This window comes from Trachypithecus francoisi, unplaced genomic scaffold, assembly GCF_009764315.1.
Source record: "Trachypithecus francoisi isolate TF-2019V2 unplaced genomic scaffold, Tfra_2.0 Lachesis_group14, whole genome shotgun sequence".
Lineage (NCBI taxonomy): Eukaryota > Metazoa > Chordata > Mammalia > Primates > Cercopithecidae > Trachypithecus > Trachypithecus francoisi.
This window is the reverse complement of record NW_022681459.1, coordinates 45,418,390-45,438,248: the sequence shown is the minus strand read 5'-3', so window position 1 is coordinate 45,438,248 and position 19,859 is coordinate 45,418,390. Positions and strand designations below refer to the sequence as shown.

The 19,859-nt window shown below is 48.5% G+C and overlaps 1 protein-coding gene across 1 annotated transcript; it reads left to right on the top strand.

Moving 5' to 3' along the window:
• The first annotated feature begins 3,872 nt into the window (after positions 1 to 3,872).
• CRYBB1 (crystallin beta B1) lies at positions 3,873 to 19,285 on the top strand. Its single transcript, XM_033233085.1, has 5 exons — positions 3,873 to 4,143; positions 7,346 to 7,464; positions 11,177 to 11,309; positions 16,840 to 16,982; positions 18,894 to 19,285. The coding sequence occupies exons 1-5, from the start codon at positions 3,964 to 3,966 to the stop codon at positions 19,075 to 19,077; spliced, it is 759 nt and encodes a 252-aa protein (XP_033088976.1). The 5' UTR covers positions 3,873 to 3,963; the 3' UTR covers positions 19,078 to 19,285.
• The last annotated feature ends 574 nt before the right edge of the window (positions 19,286 to 19,859 follow it).

The following is a 19,859-nucleotide window of genomic DNA, read 5'->3' as shown; positions in this document are numbered from 1 at the left end:
GCTAACAATAAAGATGATTACTATGAATTATTGATCAAAAAGCAGGAGTACATAGGTTTTAAGAGCCTGGGTTCATGAGTAAAGAAGATGTGATTTCCAAGTTCATTTTGCATTTCCATTTGTATGAGAAAGTGAGCTGAGAGAGAGGAAGGAAAGCGAGTTGCTTCAGTTTCCTTATCTGTAATTGGGGTTAATCCTAAAATTTCATCCTTATACTGAGGAGTATAGGAAAATGCAAAAAAAAAAAAAAGAAAAAAAGAAAAAAAAAAAAAGAAAAGAAATTGACTCCATAAGACAGGGCAAAAAAGAAAAAGATATAATGAAGGATACAATAATAATAATAATAATAAATGCTCTGAGAGGAGCCACCAGCATGGTGAGCCATCCCCCTTCTCTGCCCCCACCCTCTGGCAGACAGCCCATTCCTAGGGGGGTTTGGGGGGGCACAGAACTGCCCCAGATGACCTGGCTTTGAAGCCTAGACTGGTGGGTGGCCCCCACCACAGGCATCTTGGGCCCAGTTCCAGTGGCTACCCCATCTTGCAGTTCCTGCCCACACCCCACCCACCAAGTCTTGGCCCAGGATGAAAGGCCAAGGAGGGGCTGGGAAGCAAGGGGGTGCTGGGTGGGTGGAGGGACAGAGGCAAAGCTGGCTCCAGGCCAGGGAGAGCTCAAGACGGAGCTGGGTTCCGTGGGGAGCCCAGACCCCTGAAGAAGAGGCAGGAGCCTATCCAGAAGTCCCCTCCATACATCCTGCCTGGGACTGGGGAGTCAACTGCAGATGACCTAGCTGAGCAGCTCCCCAGGCTCCCTCTGACCCCAGCTCTACTGTGAGTTCCCAAAATGTGACGGCTGAAGTCACTTGTTCCACCTGGGCCTCGGTTTCTCCATTTGTGAAATGAGAGGACTGGGCCCTGTGATTTCTGGCGTCTGTTCCGCCATCTTGAGGCTTGATTGTCCCACCTTGACCTCTGTCTCTCCGTCTCTCGCTCCTTCACTGTCCATGTCCCTTGTGCCGCTGTGTCTCTGTCTCCACCTCTCTTTGTTACTTCTCTCTATCTGCCTCCCTACTTCTCTCTCTTTGCCTTGGTTTCCCTATCTCTCCTGTACCTTACCTTTTGTTCCAATCCATCAGAACCACCATTTAGTCACCAGATATTGACTGAGAACCCACTATGTGCTAAGCCCCACCTAGACAGGCCCAGCTAGGTACTGGGGCCAGTGGTGAACAAGATGTGGTGGGCATCTGGGGCTTCCCAGGGCGGGAGGCTCTGAGACAGGCAGTCATATTCCTGGCCACCAGCACTGCCCCCCGGGTAAGACAACATGGCCTGGGTAGAGGCAGGGAAGGGGGGTGGCAGGAGGGGTCACTATCGATAAGTCAGGAAAGGATGGGGTCCAATGTGTGTAAGAGAAAGAGACCCAGGTCTCCAATATCCAACCCAGCTGAGCACAGTGAGACTCACCCATTCCCACCCCTACCTACAAAGAGGAAGTCAGGCCAGGGGGCCTCAGGCCAAGGTCAAGGCTGGACAGCAGGAGAAGGAAGCACACAGGCCCAGAGCTGGCTGGCCTGCACTGTCTCTGACCTCTCTGTGCCTTTGCTTTCCTCTTCTGTGAAATGGGCATAATGAAAGTACCAAATAAGGCAGATTGTCCTGGGGACTGACCGAGATAGCATGGGTTCAGCCTACAGTAAGCACTCTGTAAAAAACGCTGTTCATATCAAACCCACATCTGCCTTTACAAAACGCTTCTATGCTCGTTGTCACCATCTTTTCTTTGCAGCATCCAATAGGGACACGTGCCCACCTTATAACTGCAGACACAGAGGCCCCCCCTAGGGGTAGAGACCTACCAAAAGCCACACAGCGTATAGTGGCTGAGTCAGGATTCAAACTCTGGTCTCCTGCCTCCCAGGGTCTCCCCTTTTCCCTGCCCCATGTTGGCAGCCAGCAGGGACCCTTTTGGGGACCCATTCCCTGGCTGGGGTTATCGAGAGAGGAGTCAGGGTAGGGTTGGAAGGTGAAGCTGCTGTGGCCAGGGTTTCTGCTGTGTGTGCTGGTCTCACAAAGGAAAGTGCTGCTGTCTGCAGTGATCCAGGCGAGGTCGGGGCCCCAGTCCCCCACTCCCTGCCCAGGCCTGCTGAGCCAGCTTCCCCTTTGTGCCACAGACTATAGGACCTGATGTCTGCCAGACTATAAAATGGGGGGTCGGCCTCTAGTCACCCATAACACCTGCCTGCCTGCCTGTCCTCCAGCAGGAAGTAGCAAGTCCCCAGGTAAGAGAGAACCCACAGCACAGCTGAGAGCTGAAGGGGAGGGGAAGAGAAAAGGGAGGCAGAGATAGCAGTGCCATGAGAGTCAGAGAGGCAGGGCTGTGGAAATAAAGACAGAGAGAAGTGGAGAGAGGAAGAAAGGGATGCAGAAGGAGAAGGGGGAGAGAGAGAGAGAGAGAGAAATAAACAGAGAGAGAAGTAAAGATAATTAAAAAGAACAGATAGAGAGATACAATGAGGGTGAGATAGTGGGGGAGAGAGGAACAGAGGGGGAGAGAGAGAAACAGACAGCAAGATAGGCAGAAAGAGGGAGAGAAATAAGAAACAGATAGAGACGCAGAGAAGGAAGAGAGGAGGAACAGAGGGAAAGGGTGAAGTAGGGAGAGAGAGAGAGAATGAGAACATCTCCAGGAAGGCATGAGTCCAGCTGCCAGCCCTGGGGGAGTGTTTAGAGCCACAGATGTAGCCCAGATGTCTGGCCTCCCCCCTGGTGAACAGGGCACCCCAGAATATGCACAGCCTTCCTGGAGGAGGCTGGGGGAGGGATATGCTTATCCCAAATAGCTCCTCCTTACAGAATGTGTTCGGGAATCAGCTTGCCCAGAGGGTCTTAATCTGTGCTAGCAGGGGGTCCTCAAATCCCTTAACATTGTCTCCAAAGTTAAAGGGGGCATTATTTTTATCTGGGGACAAAGTTGGGGTATTCATCAAACATTCGAAGGAGTCCATGACCCCAAAGCAACAAGGAACCACTGGAATTGACCAACACCCTCTCCACCCAACGCCTACCCAGCCACAGTCCTCATTTTCAGAATCCTCGACATGCAGTAAATACATCCTCTTGGATGTTCCCATATGCCCCAGTCCCCGGCCTATATTTGCACCCATACACCAACCCCCTAGACAATCCCAGAGGAAGTGGACTAGGAAAGGAGTTGGGAGCATGCATTCATTCCTTCTCTGAACAAACGTTAATTGGGCATCTCCTATGTGCCAGCTGCAGAGCAAGTGTTAGGGATGGATGGTGAATAAAGCAGATTAAGCAAACGGCAGAGCACTTTAAGAGCCCAGTTGCTGGCTCCGTTTGCTTGAGTTGAAATCAGAGCCCTACCCCTTAGTAGCTGTTTGGGCCTGAGCTGGGCCCCTTCCTTCTCCAGCCCCCTGCTGCTCAGAGGGGATCATGATAGCAGCTACTCCATGGGGTTGGGGTCATGGTCAGATGGGTTAATTAATGTATGTCACAGTGCCTGGCATACCTTCAGTACTCCGAAGTGGGACCTCTTGTTATTAGCGTGGGGAGGCAAATTGAAGTTATACAAGCAAATCAGTGTGATAAGCGGTGTGGAAAATTGCAGGGGCCTAAAGAAGGACCTAGCGGGGTAATGGAGGGTGGAACAGCTGGTGGAGGGAATCGCATGGTCAAAAGCCTGGAGGAAGGATATATGCGGGATGAGTGGCCCCCAGAAGGGAAGATCTTGGCTAGGGAGTAGGGATGGAATGAAAAACTTCCAGGCTTACGTTTCAGAAACAGATAGAGAGGAAATAAGCTCCAAGAAGGATAGAGAGGAAACGAGCTCCAAAGGAGGCTGAAAGCACAGGGTTTGGGGCTGTGAGGGCAGCAGGCAGTTTGGGGGTGTCATCCCTGAAGGCCAGGGTTTCTTTACAGACTTTTGCAGGTGGGAACCATGTCTCAGGCTGCAAAGGCCCCGGCCTCGGCCACCGTGGCGGTGAACCCAGGGCCTGATACCAAGGGGAAGGGGGCCCCACCTGCAGGAACATCCCCTAGTCCCGGCACTGCCCTGGCCCCAACAACCGTGCCTATTACCAGTGCCAAGGCGGCGGAACTGCCTCCTGGGAACTACAGGGTAAGGACCTGGGGGTGCAGTGGCTGGGTGCCTTCTCTCCTTCCCTCCCTCCTCCGCTTCCTCCTTCTCCTCCTGCTCTTCCTCTTTCACCTCTTACTCCTCCGCACCTCTTTCTCCTCCTTTTTCTTGGCTGATTTTCTCTCCTTTCTATTTACTCTCCCTTTTCTTCTTCTCCACCTCCCCAGACTCTCATCCTCTGTCTCTATTCTCTTTTTCCCTCATCTTGGTCTCCTCCTCCCTCCTCCTTCTGGGACACAAGTGGAGCCCAGCCAATCTGGGAGCCCATAAAATAGCCAGGGGTTCTGACACACTTGGAAAAAGTGGGGCCGGGCACAGTGGCTCATGCCTGTAATCCCAGCACTTTGGGAGGCCGAGGCAGGTGGATCATCTGAGGTCAGGAGTTTGAGACCAGCCTGGCCAACATGGTGAAACTCTGTCTCTACTAAAGATACAAAAATTAGCCAGGTGTGGTGGCGGGCACCTGTAATCCCAGCTACTGGGGAGGCTCAGGCAGGAGAATCACTTGAACCCAGGAGGCGGAGGTTGCAGTGAGCCGAGATCGTGCCACTGCACTCCAGCCTAGGCAACACAGTGAGACTCCATTAAAAAAAAAAAAAGAAGAAGAAGAAGAAGAAGAAAACAAAAAGCAAAAGGGGACCTGTTGTGGAGTTGTGCAATAACAACAACCAAAACATAACACTTCACAGCTGAAGGGACACCTGGCAATCAGGCTACACCTGCACATGCACATGCTTAGAGTTTATCGAAAGCAAGAAAAAAAAAAGAGAAGAAAAGGAAGTGGGCTGGCTTAGTGGCAGGGAACCAGCTGTCCTTGGAGGCTCAGTGGGGCAGCAGGATGGCCTCAGACCCTCCTGAAAATTGCTCGAGGTGGTCTGGGCTGAAAGGGATCTTGTGGAGCAAGGTGTCCAGTCCCCTGGGATTTGGTTTGGTGTGGTTTTAACTTCAGGTGCACAGAAGTAGGCCATTTTGCAACCCCTAGTTCATGACACGCTCTCATGTGGTCTGTACATGGTTGGCTTTTATTTATGTACCTATTTAATCATTAGTTTTATTTAATTTTTAATAATGCAACATGTACCTACAAACCCACCACCCATATAAAAGCCAGGACTTGGTTAAAAACTGTCTACCTAACTTTAAGGTGTCTCCCTTGAGTCCATCATTTTCCTCCCCAATTCCAGGAAATACCATCCTATCCTCAACTTTTGTCTCTAATCTGCTTGTTTGCTTTTGTATACACTTTTATACTTTATTCCTTTAAAACTGTATACACACATACACACGTATATTTATTTACTTGTTTTATTTATTTATTTTGTGACCAAGTTATGAGACAGGGTTTTGCCATATTATCCAGACTGGTCTCGAACTCCTAGCCTCAGCTTCCCCAAGTGCTGGAATTACAGGTGTGAGCCACCGCAACTGGCCGATTTATATGTTTTTAACTTACTGAAATATGCAATGTGATTATTCTGGGTTTTTCTTTGTACTTTTCACTTACTATGAGATCCCTAATATCCATCCGTATCGTTGCCCATGACTGCGGGCCATTCATTCTGGCTGCTGCATAATATTTCAGAGTGTGACCATCTCTTTCCTGCTGAGCACAATTTCAGTGGTTGCCGGCTTTGCTCTCGTGAACAGAATGGCTTGGACGTTCTTATCCCTGTCTCCTGGGGCACACATACAGGAATGTCTCTTGGGTGAACAAGGGTAGAAGTGGAAATGCTGGGTCATGGGTATATGAACCTCTTCCTCTTACAGCTGGGGAAACTGAAGCTCAAAGAAGGCAGACAATGGCCTCGGTCCATGTGAATGGAAAAATTGTCCCAACTTGGAACAGCAAGTGGACAAGGAACCAAACATGAGGCTTAGTAAGGAGAGAAGATCGGCCGGGCGCGGTGGCTCAAGCCTGTAATCCCAGCACTTTGGGAGGCCGAGACGGGCGGATCACGAGGTCAGGAGATCGAGACCATCCTGGCTAACACGGTGAAACCCCGTCTCTACTAAAAAATACAAAAAAATTAGCCGGGCGAGGTGGCGGGCGCCTGTAGTCCCAGCTACTCGGGAGGCTGAGGCAGGAGAATGGCGTAAACCTGGGAGGCGGAGCTTGCAGTGAGCTGAGATCCGACCACTGCACTCCAGCCTGGGCGACAGAGCCAGACTCCGTCTCAAAAAAAAAAAAAAAAAAAAAAAGGAGAGAAGATTAGCTTAAGTTTTCCCCTGTGTTGTGGAGGGTTGGATTTGCAAGTGTCCCCTGAGCATCAGCTCTGTGGCAGGTACTGGGGCTGGGGCTGGAGATGCAGAAATGGATCAACCTCAGGCCCTGCCCTGGAGGAGCCCTTGGTCTTTGGAGGGACTGGGTAATGGGAGAGAGGGAGTGCAGAGAGAGAGGGAGACCCCAAAGCAAAACAGCAGTGACTGTGTGGTGGGTTAGTTGTGCTGCTAATGGGGAGAGAGAACACAGTGGGGGATGCTCAACCAAGGCTGATGGGGGAGAGGGCAATCAGAGAAGGCTTCCTGGAGAAGGTGGCATCTGAGCCTAAAACAGAAAGTCGAGCCTGGAATGAGTTAGCGAACTTCAGTTAGGCTGTGGAAGCTCCAAGCTGGAGACGTGTGGTGGAGAAGGCATTCCAGGTAGGAGGAATAGCACAAAGAAAGTCCCAAAAGGGAAGTTCGTAAGTTCCTAATGATGGTGCAGATCTTAGCTTCAGAATTAGCGCATGAGGCCAGGTGCAATGGCTCACGCCTGTAATCTCAACACTTCGAGAAGCCAAGGCAGGCCAATCACTTGAGCTCAGGAATTCGAGACCAGCCTGGGCAATATGGCAAAATCCTGTGTCTACAAAAAATAGCTGGGCATGGTGGTGTGTGCCGGTAATCCCAAATACTCAGCAGGCTGAGGTGGAAGGATCACTTGAGCCTGGGAGGCAGAGGTTGCAGTGATCCATGATTGTGCCACTGCACTTCAGCTGGGGCGACAGAGTGAGATTCAGAAAAACAACAACAACAACAAAAAACAACAGTAAAGAATTGGGGGGTGGGAGGACAGCATCATTTCACAAACCGTGGCTCATCACACTTTTATGTGACTCCTGCACTGCCTGCCTTTATTTATGTAGATAATGAAGTTTTTACTCCCCCTCACTCTGCCCTCGGCATGGGGGCTTCTCTCCTGCAGCTGGTGGTCTTCGAACAGGAAAACTTCCAGGGCCGCCGGTTAGAATTCTCGGGGGAGTGCTTGAACCTGGGAGACCGTGGCTTCGACCGTGTGCGCAGCATCATTGTCTCCTCGGGACCGTGAGTGCTAGGCGGAGGAGGGGCACACTCTCTGCCACTGTAAAATGACCACACAACAGTAGCTGCCATTTCTCCAGCATCTGCTTTGTGCCTGCGGCCGTTGGTGCTCCTGGCACATACGTTATTTCCAATCCTCATATCAAACTGGAGAGGGAGGAATTGTTCTCAATCTCATTTTACAGATGAGGAAACTGAGGCTCAGAGAGGTGATCCAATTAGCATAAGATCACATTGGCAGTAAGCCATGGTTCTGGGCTCTGGAGAAATGCTGCTTCTACTGTAGCAAAAACTCTAGCCCATCACTGAGGGCAGAGAGAGGCCAAAGAGTGAAGTGTGCACTCGCTGTCCCCTCTCCTGGGCGTCTAGCTGCCTGGGAGTGATGATAAGCATCTGTGGAGCACCCACCAGGTGCCAGGCACTGACTTGGGACCGCACCTAGATGATTCACAGTGCTGTAGGAGGGAGGGGCTATTTTTATGCCCACTTGACAGATGGAAAGACTGAGGCTCAGAGGGGATAAGTCTCTTGCCCAAGGTCACCTGTTGGTAAGTGGCACAGCCAGGATTCAACTCAGGTTGATTGAGTTCATTCCTAAAGCTCTTAATCACCATGCTTCACTGCCTGTTCCTGTCTCTGTGGGTGTCTCTGGGCCTTAGTAACTCCCATATAAAACAGGGAGCGTCATCCTTGGACAGAGTGTTTGCCCTATGTCAAGCCTGTGTGTGCTGAGGTCACAGTGGAGGGGCAACCCCAGGACAAGATCCACGTGGCTCATTGGCTCTTGTCTCCCCACTTTGAAAGCCTGCAAGGGTTCCAGTCATCCTGTATTCTCAGCCCATTCTGAGATGGGCTTTGAGGTCAGACAAGCCTAGGTTTGAGTCCTGACTTCCCCTCTTTGCCTTGTTCAGTGTCCAAGCCTCAGTTTCTCCATCTTTGAAATGGGGAAAATGATGGCCCTCACTCACTCCTCACAGGATTATGTTGAGGTCTGAGGAAGATCATGCAGCTTGGGTCTGTCACCTTGTGGGCACCCAAACACGGCAGGTGACTCTGATGCTCACGTACCCACCTCCCTGCCCTGTGCATTTAGCCAACTTATCCTGGAGCCTACCCAGGACCATTTCTACCTCCTGCACCCACTGCACCCTCAGTGTGGTTAACGCAGCCTCAGCTCCACCCTCAGTGCCAAAAACCCAGCTGGAAGCAGAAGCTACCGGATGTGGCCAGCTTGGGTTTTCAGGCTTTTTTTGGTACCAGTGACTCAAACCCAGAGTATTTCTCCTCAAACAAAGATGCAGCTGGTGTCTGACGTGTGCCTTGGAGCTGTGCCTGATGGGCATGGAAACGGGCCTGTGGTCTGGGGGCCTGGGTCTGTGTAGGCGCTGGCAGGGCCATGGGAAAAAAAGAATGAAGAGGGTGAGGTAGGCCTGGGGAAAGTGAGGAGCCCTGCCTGCCTGAAAACCAGGAGACTACAGCCTGACACCTGACACCATCACATGACCTTAGGCTGGGGACTTAACCCCTCTTAGCCTCAGTTTCCATATCTTATAAATTAAAATTCCTGCCCTACCCTCTCTCCTTGCTTGCAGGTTTAAATGAGCCATGGGAGATAAGAAAAGGCATAGATATAAACATTTAAAATTTAGATCCTCACTGTTGCTGCTCAAGAAGATAGGGGAGATTTTAGGGGGACCTTTGGCATGATGGCAAGACCACATCAGTGTCTGTTCTTCCATAAGCCTAGACCTCCAGTTCCCTTCTCCATTTAATCATGAACAGTATTAATTTGGAGACTTACTCTGTGCTGTATCTGTTCCATGCATCCCCTCTTTTAGGCCCTCATAATCTCCCAACGAGGTAGATGCAACAAAGTAGATGTATCATTTCTTCTCTGCTACTAAAGCTTAGCAAGCCTAAGTGCTGCCCAAATTCATGCAGCAAATAATCAGCAAGCTTGGATTAGGACTCAGGTCTGTATGTTTCTAGGGTCTGCCCTCTTAACTCTTGCATGAAACCACCTTCCAAGGCTCCCTTCTTATTCACCCATGCATCTAGCCACCCATTTATTCATCATCCATCTACTTACCCATGCATCTACCCATTCATCTATCGATCTATCCATACATACGTCCATTCTCCATTTATACATACATACCCCCGTATGTTCTCCATCACCCACCCATGCATCTATAAATCTATCCATCTATCCACCCATCCATCTACCCATCTACCTATCCATCCATTCAACCATCCCTTTATCCATCCCTTTATCCATGCATTCATTCATCCATCCGTCTACCCATCCGCCTATCCATCTATTCAACCATCCTTTCATCCACCCATTCATCTGTCCATCCATCTATCCACCTATTCTCCCATTTATTTCTCTTCTACTCCAGACCAGACAGGGCTGAGGCAAATTCAACTCTATTCTGGGAAGACAAACATATCTTTAATTTACCCCAATGTGGTTAACTCATCTCTCAGACAAAGACCTGAGGCTCCTCTGATGTATTCTCTCTCGGCCCACAGTGCTAGACCCTCATCCTCATCTCCTTCTGGGGAGAGCAGGGTCCCAGTAGCCCCTGGGAGAAGATGCTAGTGTCAGTGTCCCCTCATCCCTCTCTTGTTCCCTGAGAACTCTTGAACATACAGGGAGCAAAGGTCAAGGAGTTCCTTAGTCTCAGCTTTCTCATCTATGGAATGGGGATTGTCTTATCCACCCCACCTGCACTGCCACAATCCCTGGTCCCTCTAACACAAGCTCGCTTCTTATCCTTAATCAGTCTTCACTGGGAAAACCAGGTAAATCTTCCATCTAATTTCAAACCTCTAATTAGTCCTTGTAAGGAACCTAGCACCCTCATATGCATTCTCACATTAAATTATCACAGGTATCTGAGGGTAGATATTACCATCATTCCCTTCCTATTGCCCCGTACTAGTTACTGAGTGTCTCCTGAATGCCAGGCCAGTCTTTACCCAGCAAGGATGCAAACACCTGTATCAATTTTTCCCTTACCCCTGTACCTCCAAGATTGTCGTTCATTTAACATAATTCATTTAAAATGATCCTGCTAAACACAAATAAACACATGTTTAAAGAACCTTTACACCACTTTTTATCAATGGAAGGCTAGTATTCTTTCCTATAAGTCAAAGGTATCCATACAAAACTAATAAACACAAAAGTGGTATTATTAGGTTGCTATTACACCATTGTCTGCTGGAGGTTCTGGGCTAGTGGCCTTTTCTCCCTTTGTTACAAAAGAAACAAAGGAGAGATTAGTAAGTGTTAAAGGCACATTAACATCAAACAGAGACTTTCTCCTAGTTGGAGTCAAGTTTAAAATGTCTATGTGTTCCTCGGCTCCAAGTCCTGATAGTACTTGAAGCATGTATGAACCCTGCATCTAGAGAAACAGTGTGCTCAGATAATCACACATATTTATCTCATTTAATCCTTCAACAACTCCAAGGAAATAAGCATATGAGTGTAGATGAGAAAAAGGCTCAGAGAAGTAGTTACTTGCCCATAGTCACACAGCCTGTAAGTGTCATAGCCTAAAATCAAACCCAGACATGTTCAGCCCCCTTTGGACTTTCCTACTGGCCTCAGGGCAGCCTTGCCAGGGGAGAAAGGCAAGTAGGGAGTGGGGGCTTCTACTAACCATTTGTCCCCTGTCTGCCTCATGGTCTTTCTTGTGTGCAGCTGGGTCGCCTTTGAGCAGTCCAACTTGCGCGGGGAGATGTTCATCCTGGAGAAGGGCGAGTACCCTCGCTGGGACACATGGTCGAGCAGCTACCGCAGTGATCGGCTCATGTCCTTCCGGCCCATCAAGATGGTGAGTGGCTCTCCGGCTGGGGCTGGAGAATCAGCCAGGCGGGGCAGGGCAGGGGTAAGTCTGAGATGTGACAAGGGCAAAAAGGAGATGATGGTGGGTAGGGAGGCGTGGCAGCCTCTGAGTTGTCAAAGGACAGTGGATTCTTGAGCTCATCAATTCATCAGTGTCCTTAACACACTCGCTACATACTCAGCTAGGAACCCTGGGCAAATGGTAAACACAAAAGCTTCCAAGTTAGAGCTAAAAACTTCAGCATCTTCCTTGATTCTCTTGATATCCTTGGCTGCACATTTAGACCTTCCTGGGAGCTTTTTTTTTTTTTTTCCTGAAGACAGGGTTTTGCTGTGTCCCCCAGGCTGGAGTGCAGCAATGTGATCATAACTTACTGCAGCCCTGACCTCCGGGCCTCAAGTGATCCTCCCACCTGGGCCTCCTAAAGTGCTAGGATTACAGCTGTAAGCCACCATGCCAGGCCTGGGAAAGCTTTTCAAATTTCAGTGCCCATTCAAAACACTAAACATGCTGGTTGCAGATCATGCAATGGCTAAGAGGAGGGATATTGTAGCCGGGCATGGTGGCTCACGCCTGTAACCCCAGCACTTTGGGAGGCCGAGGTGGGCGGTTACCCAAGGTCAGGAGTTCAAGACCAGACTGATCAACATGGCGAAACCCTGTCTTTACTAAAAACACAAAAATTAGCCAGGCGTGGTGTCGCATGCTTGTAATCCCAGCTACTAGGGAGGCTGAGGCAGGAGAGTTGCTTGAACCCAGGAGTCAGAGGTTGCAGTGAGCTGAGATCGCGCCATTGCACTCCCGCTGGGGTGAGAGTGCGAGACTCCATCTCAAAAAAAAAAAAAAAAAAGAAGAGGGATACTGTAGAAACACAGCTTGAACCTCTTAATAAGAAGACAATATACTGAATGAGTTTCTTATAATATTTAACTAAGTCAACTTTCAGAAGATTCAAGGTCAAAATGGTGGTGATATCCCCAAGTGATTCACAGTTTTTTCCAGAATTAAGTTGATGATGAATCATGAACCAGCTACATCTTACTCACCAATGTTAGTTGCTGATGGTAACCGACTTTTGTCTTCCATGACGGGAACACTTATAAGAATTTTCATGAATGTGCATTTGAGGCTATCAAGTGCCAACCACCAGCTGTTTTGACATCACCAAATTTATCTTAATGGATTATTCAAACAGATCACTCCCAATGCTTTTCGCAGCATGTAAGACTGAATTATTTGCCTTCATGATGCACTCTCTGTAAGAATCTACAGATGTCTCTCAATCATTGAATGGTTCTTATATGCCAAGCTATGTTAAGGGGTTTATTTGGAAGAGTGATCAACCAGGGCTTTTCCAGTAACTTCTAGAAGCTTGCTATTCAACATAACAGGAACTAGCCATATGTGGCCATTGGACACTTGAATTTTGGCTAAATGGAGATGTGTCATAAGTGTAAAATACACACTAAATTTTGAATACATAGTAAAAAATTGTTTAAAGAATGTCAACAATGCATTGATATCATTATATTGGTTACATATTGAAATTATAACATTTTAGGTATATTTATTTAAATAAAGGATGTTATTGGAAAAGTTTAGAAATCTCAAAGCCTAGACCCTACGCCAGACCAATTAGTTCTGAATACTGGGGCTGGGACTCCGGCACTACTATCTTTTCTGTGCCCTCTAAGTAGTCCATCTGTGCAGCCAGGGCTGAGATCCAATGGTCTAATTCAGGGGTGCCCAATATTTTGGCTTCCCTGGCCCACACTGGAAGAAGAATTGTCTTGGGCTACCCATAAAATACACTATCACTAATGACAGCTGATGAGCTTTAAAACGATTGCAAAAAAGTCTCATAATATTTTAAGAAAGTTCATAAATTTGTGTTGGGCCACATTCAAAGCCATCCTGGGCCACATGTGGCCTGCAGGCCGCAGGTTAAACAAGCTTGGTCTAACCCTTCGTCTCTCTGCCCTGCCACAGTCCTGGTCCAGGCCACCATCATCTCTGACCTGGTCAGCTTCAGCTCTCTCCGTGCTGGGTTCCCTGACTCCTTTCTAGCCGCCTGTCCTGGGAAGTTAGAGGGATCTTTTCAAAATAAAAAAAAATAATAGACCTGACCATCTTCTACTTGAACCCAGGCATTTCAGTTGGCCTATTTCTATTTTCCGGTTTTTTGTTGTTTTTTTTTTGAGACACAGTCTAACTCTGTCGCCCAGGCTGGAGGGCAGTGGCATGACCTGGCTCACTGCAAATTTTACCTCCCTGGGTGAAGCAATTATCCTGCCTCAGCCTCCCAAGTAGCTGGGATTATAGGTGTGCACCACCATGCCCAGATAATTTTTGTATTTTTTGTAGAGATGGGGTTTCACCATGTTGGCCAGGATGGTCTCAAACTCCTGATCTCAAGTGATCCACCCGCCTGGGCCTCCCAAAGTGCTGGGATTACAGGTGTGAACCAATGCACCTAACCAATTGGCCTGTTTCTGCCAAAAGCTCTGGTTCTAGGCTCTGGGTGCAAAACTATGCATCAAACGGATTAGGTCCTGTCTTCATGGGACTTAAGCTACCCAGCGAGGCAGCTAACAAATACCTAATCATGGAAATCCATCTACAATTGCAAACTGTGGCGAGTGCTACACAAAGGCGGTGCAATCTAACTAGGAGAGCAGAAGCAGGAACTGGGGGCTCAGATATTGTTAGAGGTGGGAGTGGTCAGGGCGTGGTCAGGGAAGCCAGCTACCAAAGTTTGGAAACCAACTTAGCCGTGTGAAGAGCAGATGGTAAAGCCTTCCAGGGAACAGTGTGTGCAAAACTCTTGGAGCAACGATGGACTGGTGGGACCAAGAAAATTAAAGGTGGCTAGCAAAGCTGCAGTAGAGGGAGTGGAGGAGAGAGGGAGGCAAAATGGGAGAGAAGGTGCTGGTGGAGGCCAGGGTTTTGCAGGGTCTCATAAGTGATGGTAAGTTTAGTCTTGACGCTACTAGCAGTGGGGAGTCATTGACTAACAACTTTCCCAAGGCCCTCAATACTGTAACAGTAATAAGTAATCGTTGTTACCACTAATTAAGTCCTTTTACCGCTGGCTGGTAATTGCATTAAGGGCATTTGTCTTGCCATGTCCCAAAGGGTCCCCTGTGCTTCTATCCCTGCCTGACAGCATGCATTTGCCTTCCTGCACCCTGGTCACACAGATATTTTCTTTGCACATTCCCACCTCCCAGCTTTTGTCTATGCCTTCTCTGCCTCAGTGCCTTCCCTCAAGCCTCCTTCCCTTCTCAGCATTGTGCACTCCTCCTTAACCTCCAAGGCCCCTCTCAAGTGTCACTTCTTCCATGAAGCCTTCCCTGATCTGCTCTCCTTTTCTCTGGAAGAATTAACAAGTTCTTTCTTCATCTATAATCTTCTACTAGAGTCTTTCACAGAAGGATGCACTTACATCCTGGGCTTCTCTTCCTCCTAGTGGTGGTGAATAACAGTAGATAATCACAGCGCCCATTTTTAAGCACCAACTACGTACTGGGTATATTACCCGCCTTTTACATAATCCCTACAACTGTCCTATGTGACAGGCTATGATAACGTGCATTTTAAAAGCAAGGAAACTGAGACTCAGAAGTAGAAAATGACTGGCCTAAGGCCACACAGCTGGGAGTTGCTGGGGCTGGGATTTGAACCCAGGTCTGTGGGTTTGAACCTAGACACTGAGGTTGGCATCACTCTGCTATTTCCTGTTCATGTCTTTGGCTTTTCAAACCTTTGGGCCTAAAACAGTGCATGATGACTTTTGAAAAGATGGATGATCCCTGCCCTCAGAAATAACAGACAAACTTTAAAAAGAAGACATAGGGTCATGAAAGCATTAAAAATAAGTGCAAGCCAGAACTGAATCATGTGCCCAAATTCAAGGGTGGGTCTGGTTTTTTATGTGTCTGTTTGTTTGTTTTATGAGACAGAGTCTCGCTCTGTCACCCAGGCTGGAGTGCAGTGATGCAGTCTTGGCTCACTGCAAACTCTGCCTCCCAGGTTCAAGTGATTCTCCTGCCTCAGCCTCCTGAGTAGCTGGGACTACAGGCACGTGCCACCACGCCTGGCTAATTTTGTTTTTTTGTTTTTTGTTTGTATTTTTAGGAAAGATGGGGTTTCTCCATGTTGGTCAGGCTGGTCTCAAACTCCTGACCTTGTGATCTCCCATCTCGGCCTCCCAAAGTGCTAGGATTACAGGCGTAAGCCATCACACCCTGCCGGGCCTGTTTTACAGTTAGCACTCAACCATGGGTTGAGCAGCCATGACAATCCCACGAAGCAATAGTAACCCCATTCTTTTTTGTTGTTGTTTGAGACAGAGTCTTGCTCTGTCACCCAGGCTAGAGTACAGTGGCACGATCTCGCCTCACTGCAACCTCCGCCTCCCAGGTTCAAGTGACTCACCTGCCTCAGTCTCCTGAGTAGCTGGGATTACAGGCACCTGTGACTGCACCCGGCTAATTTTTGTACTTTTAGTAGAGATGGGGTTTCACCATGTTGGCCAGGCTGGTCTCGAACTCCTGATCTCAGGTGATCTACCTGCCTCGGCCTCCCAAAGTGCTGGGATTGCAGGTGTGAGCCACCATGCCTGGCAGTAACCCCATTCTGTAGATGAACAAACAGAGGCTCTGAGGGAGGCAGAGTGAAATGTCCAAGATCACCAGTGCATAAATGTCAGAGGCAGGATTTGAACCTAGATCTGTGTTCCACCAATGTTCCACATTTCACCTAGTTTGTAAGAAGCATTTACAAAAGGGCAATTGTTTAAATTCCTGATGGCACAGGGACACTGATTGATTGGGCTTAGGAGTGAAATGTTTCTCTGAAAAGTTCTGCCCCTCCCTGGCTGTGTGATGCTGATCAATAAGCTTAACCTCTCTGAGCCTTTTTGTCCCTGATCATAATTTTAAAAATAATAATTTTTTTTTTTTTGAGACAAGATCTTGCTCTGTCACCCAAGCTGGAGTGCAGTAGCTCACTGCAGCCTCAACCTCGTGGGCTCAAGCAATCCTCCTGCCTCAGCGTTCCAAGCAGCTGAGACTATAGGCATGCGCCACCATGCCTGGCAAATTTTTAAAAAAATTTTTTTAGAGACAGGATCTTGCTACGTTGCCCAGGGTGGTCTTGAACCCTTGGCCTCAAGCAATCCTCCCACCTGGGCCTCTCAAAGTGCTGGGATTACAGACATGAGCCATGGCACCCGGCCAATAAATGCATTTTATTGAGCACTTGATGTATGCCAGGCATTGTGCTCAGTGCTCTATATGGATGCACTAATCATCCTCACAAGGACTGTATGACATGGGAGTTGTCATCCCATTTTCCTTATGTCCCCTTCCAGAATAGACAGCAGTGGTCTCTGGAGAGTCCCCCAGCGGCCTGAATAGGTTCAGCTGTCTCCCTCCACACCCCGAAGGCCCCGCTAGGTTTCTTCCTTTTGTCCCATTGGTACCTCATACACCTGACCTGGCCTCTCTTTCCCCAGGACTCCCAGGAGCACAAGATCTCCCTGTTTGAAGGGGCCAACTTCAAGGGCAACACCATAGAGATCCAGGGGGACGACGCGCCCAGTCTCTGGGTCCACGGCTTCAGTGACCGCGTGGGCAGTGTGAAGGTCACCAGTGGAACGTAAGCATCACTCCTGCCAGGTCCACGTCCCCCGCTGTAAGCACAGGCAGAATCAGAGGCTGCCCTCCTTACAGGTTATAACATCAGATACCTATAGAAGGCCGTGGCCCCTCCCATGGTCTCCCAGTGCTGGTTCCTGATATTCAGCCAATAGAGCTTTATTCCTCTGGGGAATACAGTCATACTTTGAGAAATTCCAGGTCAGTGTAAACAAATCAGCTCTAAAAAGCTGTTAGATGGAGAAAATAGGAGCTGCTAAACCTAGTTGGGGTTGAAGGAATAATCAACTAAAAGAGCTGGCGCTGATGTGGATAGATGAGGCCGGATGCATCCAGGGACAGGGAATATTCAGGGAAATCAGGATCTTCTGGGAGAATGAACAGAATGAGTTCTGAGCAGGTAATTTGCCTCATGAGATGGGCCTGCCCCTGCTACTGACATGATAAGGAACTTGAAGTGAGCCTAAACACCTCTCTGCCTCTCAGTCTCGCCAGTTAGGCAATGGACACACAAAACTCCCTGATCTAAGAGTGCCCTTTCTGCTCTGAACGCTCAGGATCTGAAGCTATCAAAACAGAGCCCCACGACCTTATGTTATGAGAATACATGGAAGGGCCAGATCAAAGGAGTCACTTTATCCATCCCCCTGTCTCCAAATGACCATGCCAGAAACCCCTGATCTCCTCTGGGTAAATGTAAGGCTCTGTCTCTCCATTCCCAGACTTGTTCTGAGCTCCTGTAACACCATCAGGGCCATGGCCTTTTTCTTGTTCCTTTCTGCCTCTCTGAAACCTGTATCCCTGCCATTCAAGCCATCTGCAATATACTGAGCCTTGCCTGTGAGCCAGGCACTACGCTACGCACACTGGGGAAAGCAGCAATGAATACAGCCAAGTTCCTACCTTCAAGGAACTTATTTGGCCTAGCAGGGGAAACACAGCTATACCTGTGAGATGGTGTCCAACCATACTAGGTAAAGAATGGGCCAGCCAGGGCAATTGTGTTGCTGGAGGTCAGAGTAGGAGAGAAGGCTTCTAGGATTTGGCTATGTATGTTGGGGTGGAGGGCAGGTCAAAGGTTTATCTGAAGAGGCTGGAACTTAAATCAGGCTTTGCAATAGAGGGAGGGGGTTTGGGAGAGGCATGGAAAGACCCTCTCAGCAAAGATAATGAGATAAGTTAGAAATTAATCACTGATGATAACTTCTATTGAGTGCTTACTATGTACCAAGGACTGTGCTAACCACTTTAAATGAATAACTGTTAAATCTTTATAACAAACCAAGGAGGTCGGTGCATTATCATCCCCATTTTACAGACAGTACATTGAGGTTCTGATACCTTATCCACCTAGATTCTCACAGCTAGTAAATCAATGGCAGAGCTAGGATTTGAACCCAGGTATGTTTAATACCAGAGTGCGTGTTCCCAGCTGCTACACACCGATGCACTTACCTACAAAGAAAACCAGTTTTTTGAAATAACACTTCCTCTCTTTCATTTGCTTCATTGCTAACCAGTCCCTAAGTCCTATTCTTGCTTCCTTGGATTTGTTCTCTGAGCCCTGCATCATCACATTTAATGGGATGTGTATTAATATTCCTACCATGCACAGGCAACATGCTTAGCAAACAACTCGAGGTGCATTCTCCATTTGGCCCCCCCGACACTCTTAATAAAACCAGGCACCGTGACCATGCTCACTTCCTAGAAAAGGAAACCGAGGCCTATCAGAGAGGCAAAGTCCTTGCCCCAGGACACAGAGCAGGAAGGGATACAGCCAGGACAGAGGTGAGGGATAGAGAGCAGCAGACTGCAGGGATCAATGAAGAACAGGCTGGTCTGGCAGGGGTCTGGGTGCCAGGCAACGAGACTGGCTGTCTCCACTCTGTCCTTCTCACTTTCCTCTCAGATGGGTTGGCTATCAGTATCCTGGCTACCGCGGGTACCAGTACCTCCTAGAGCCTGGCGACTTCCGGCACTGGAATGAGTGGGGGGCCTTCCAGCCACAGATGCAGTCCCTGCGTCGCCTGCGTGACAAACAGTGGCACCTTGAGGGCTGCTTCCCTGTCCTGGCCACAGAGCCCCCTAAGTGAGTCCACACCTCACTCTGCTACCTTGCCCCAACCCTTCATGTTCAATTATTTCCCCATTTTTCCCAAGCAAATAAAATTCCCTAAAGTCAAAATGTCTCCTGGATCTGTAAACAGATGTGTGCCTTGAGGTCCCCCACTGTTACTGGGATGTGACTTCCTCGGTCTTAATAATTACAACGATAATAAAAGCAGCAAACACTGAAAAGTTCTTTCTGCCCGTTATGTGAGTCTACCAAATATGTAGGCAGAAATGAATAAAGCCAAGTTCCTGCTGTCAAGGAGCTTGCTCCGCCCAGCAGGCGAAACCCAGATACACCTGTGAGGTGCTATCCAAGGATACTAGGTAAGACATGGTCCAGTCAGGGCATTTGTGCAGCAGGTCAGAGGAGGCAGGTTGGTCTCTGGGTCCTGAATGGATGTGTTGGGGTGGAGGACAAGCACTTGGCCTTACTCATTGTGAAGACTCATTGTGAAGGAGGTTGGTATTATACTTATTCTCATTTAGCACATGAGGAAATTGAGGTTCAGAGAGGGGAAGTGATTTTCCCAAGGTCACACAGTTAGCAAGTCAAGACTTGAATTCAGGCTGCCTGGCTCCAGAGCCTGCACTCTTCAAGATAAATCAGTAGATTTTTTCAAACTCTAGCCCTTTGAGCATCTCCCTCAGGATTTTTTGCACTGTCTGCATGCCACCTGGTCTACTTTTGACATTATTTTTATTTAAATAGACTTTTCTTTGTCCTTAAATGCACTGATGTGTAAAGCTTTATAATGCTACAAAA

Excerpts from the sequence above, each read along its gene's own strand:
- CRYBB1 (XM_033233085.1), top strand. The coding sequence starts at position 3,964 with ATGTCTCAGGCTGCAAAGGCCCCGGCCTCGGCCACCGTGGCGGTGAAC. Across the intron at positions 4,144-7,345 it reads TGCCTCCTGGGAACTACAGG|CTGGTGGTCTTCGAACAGGA; the intron begins GTAAGGACCTGG and ends TCTCTCCTGCAG. Across the intron at positions 16,983-18,893 it reads GTGAAGGTCACCAGTGGAAC|ATGGGTTGGCTATCAGTATC; the intron begins GTAAGCATCACT and ends CTTTCCTCTCAG.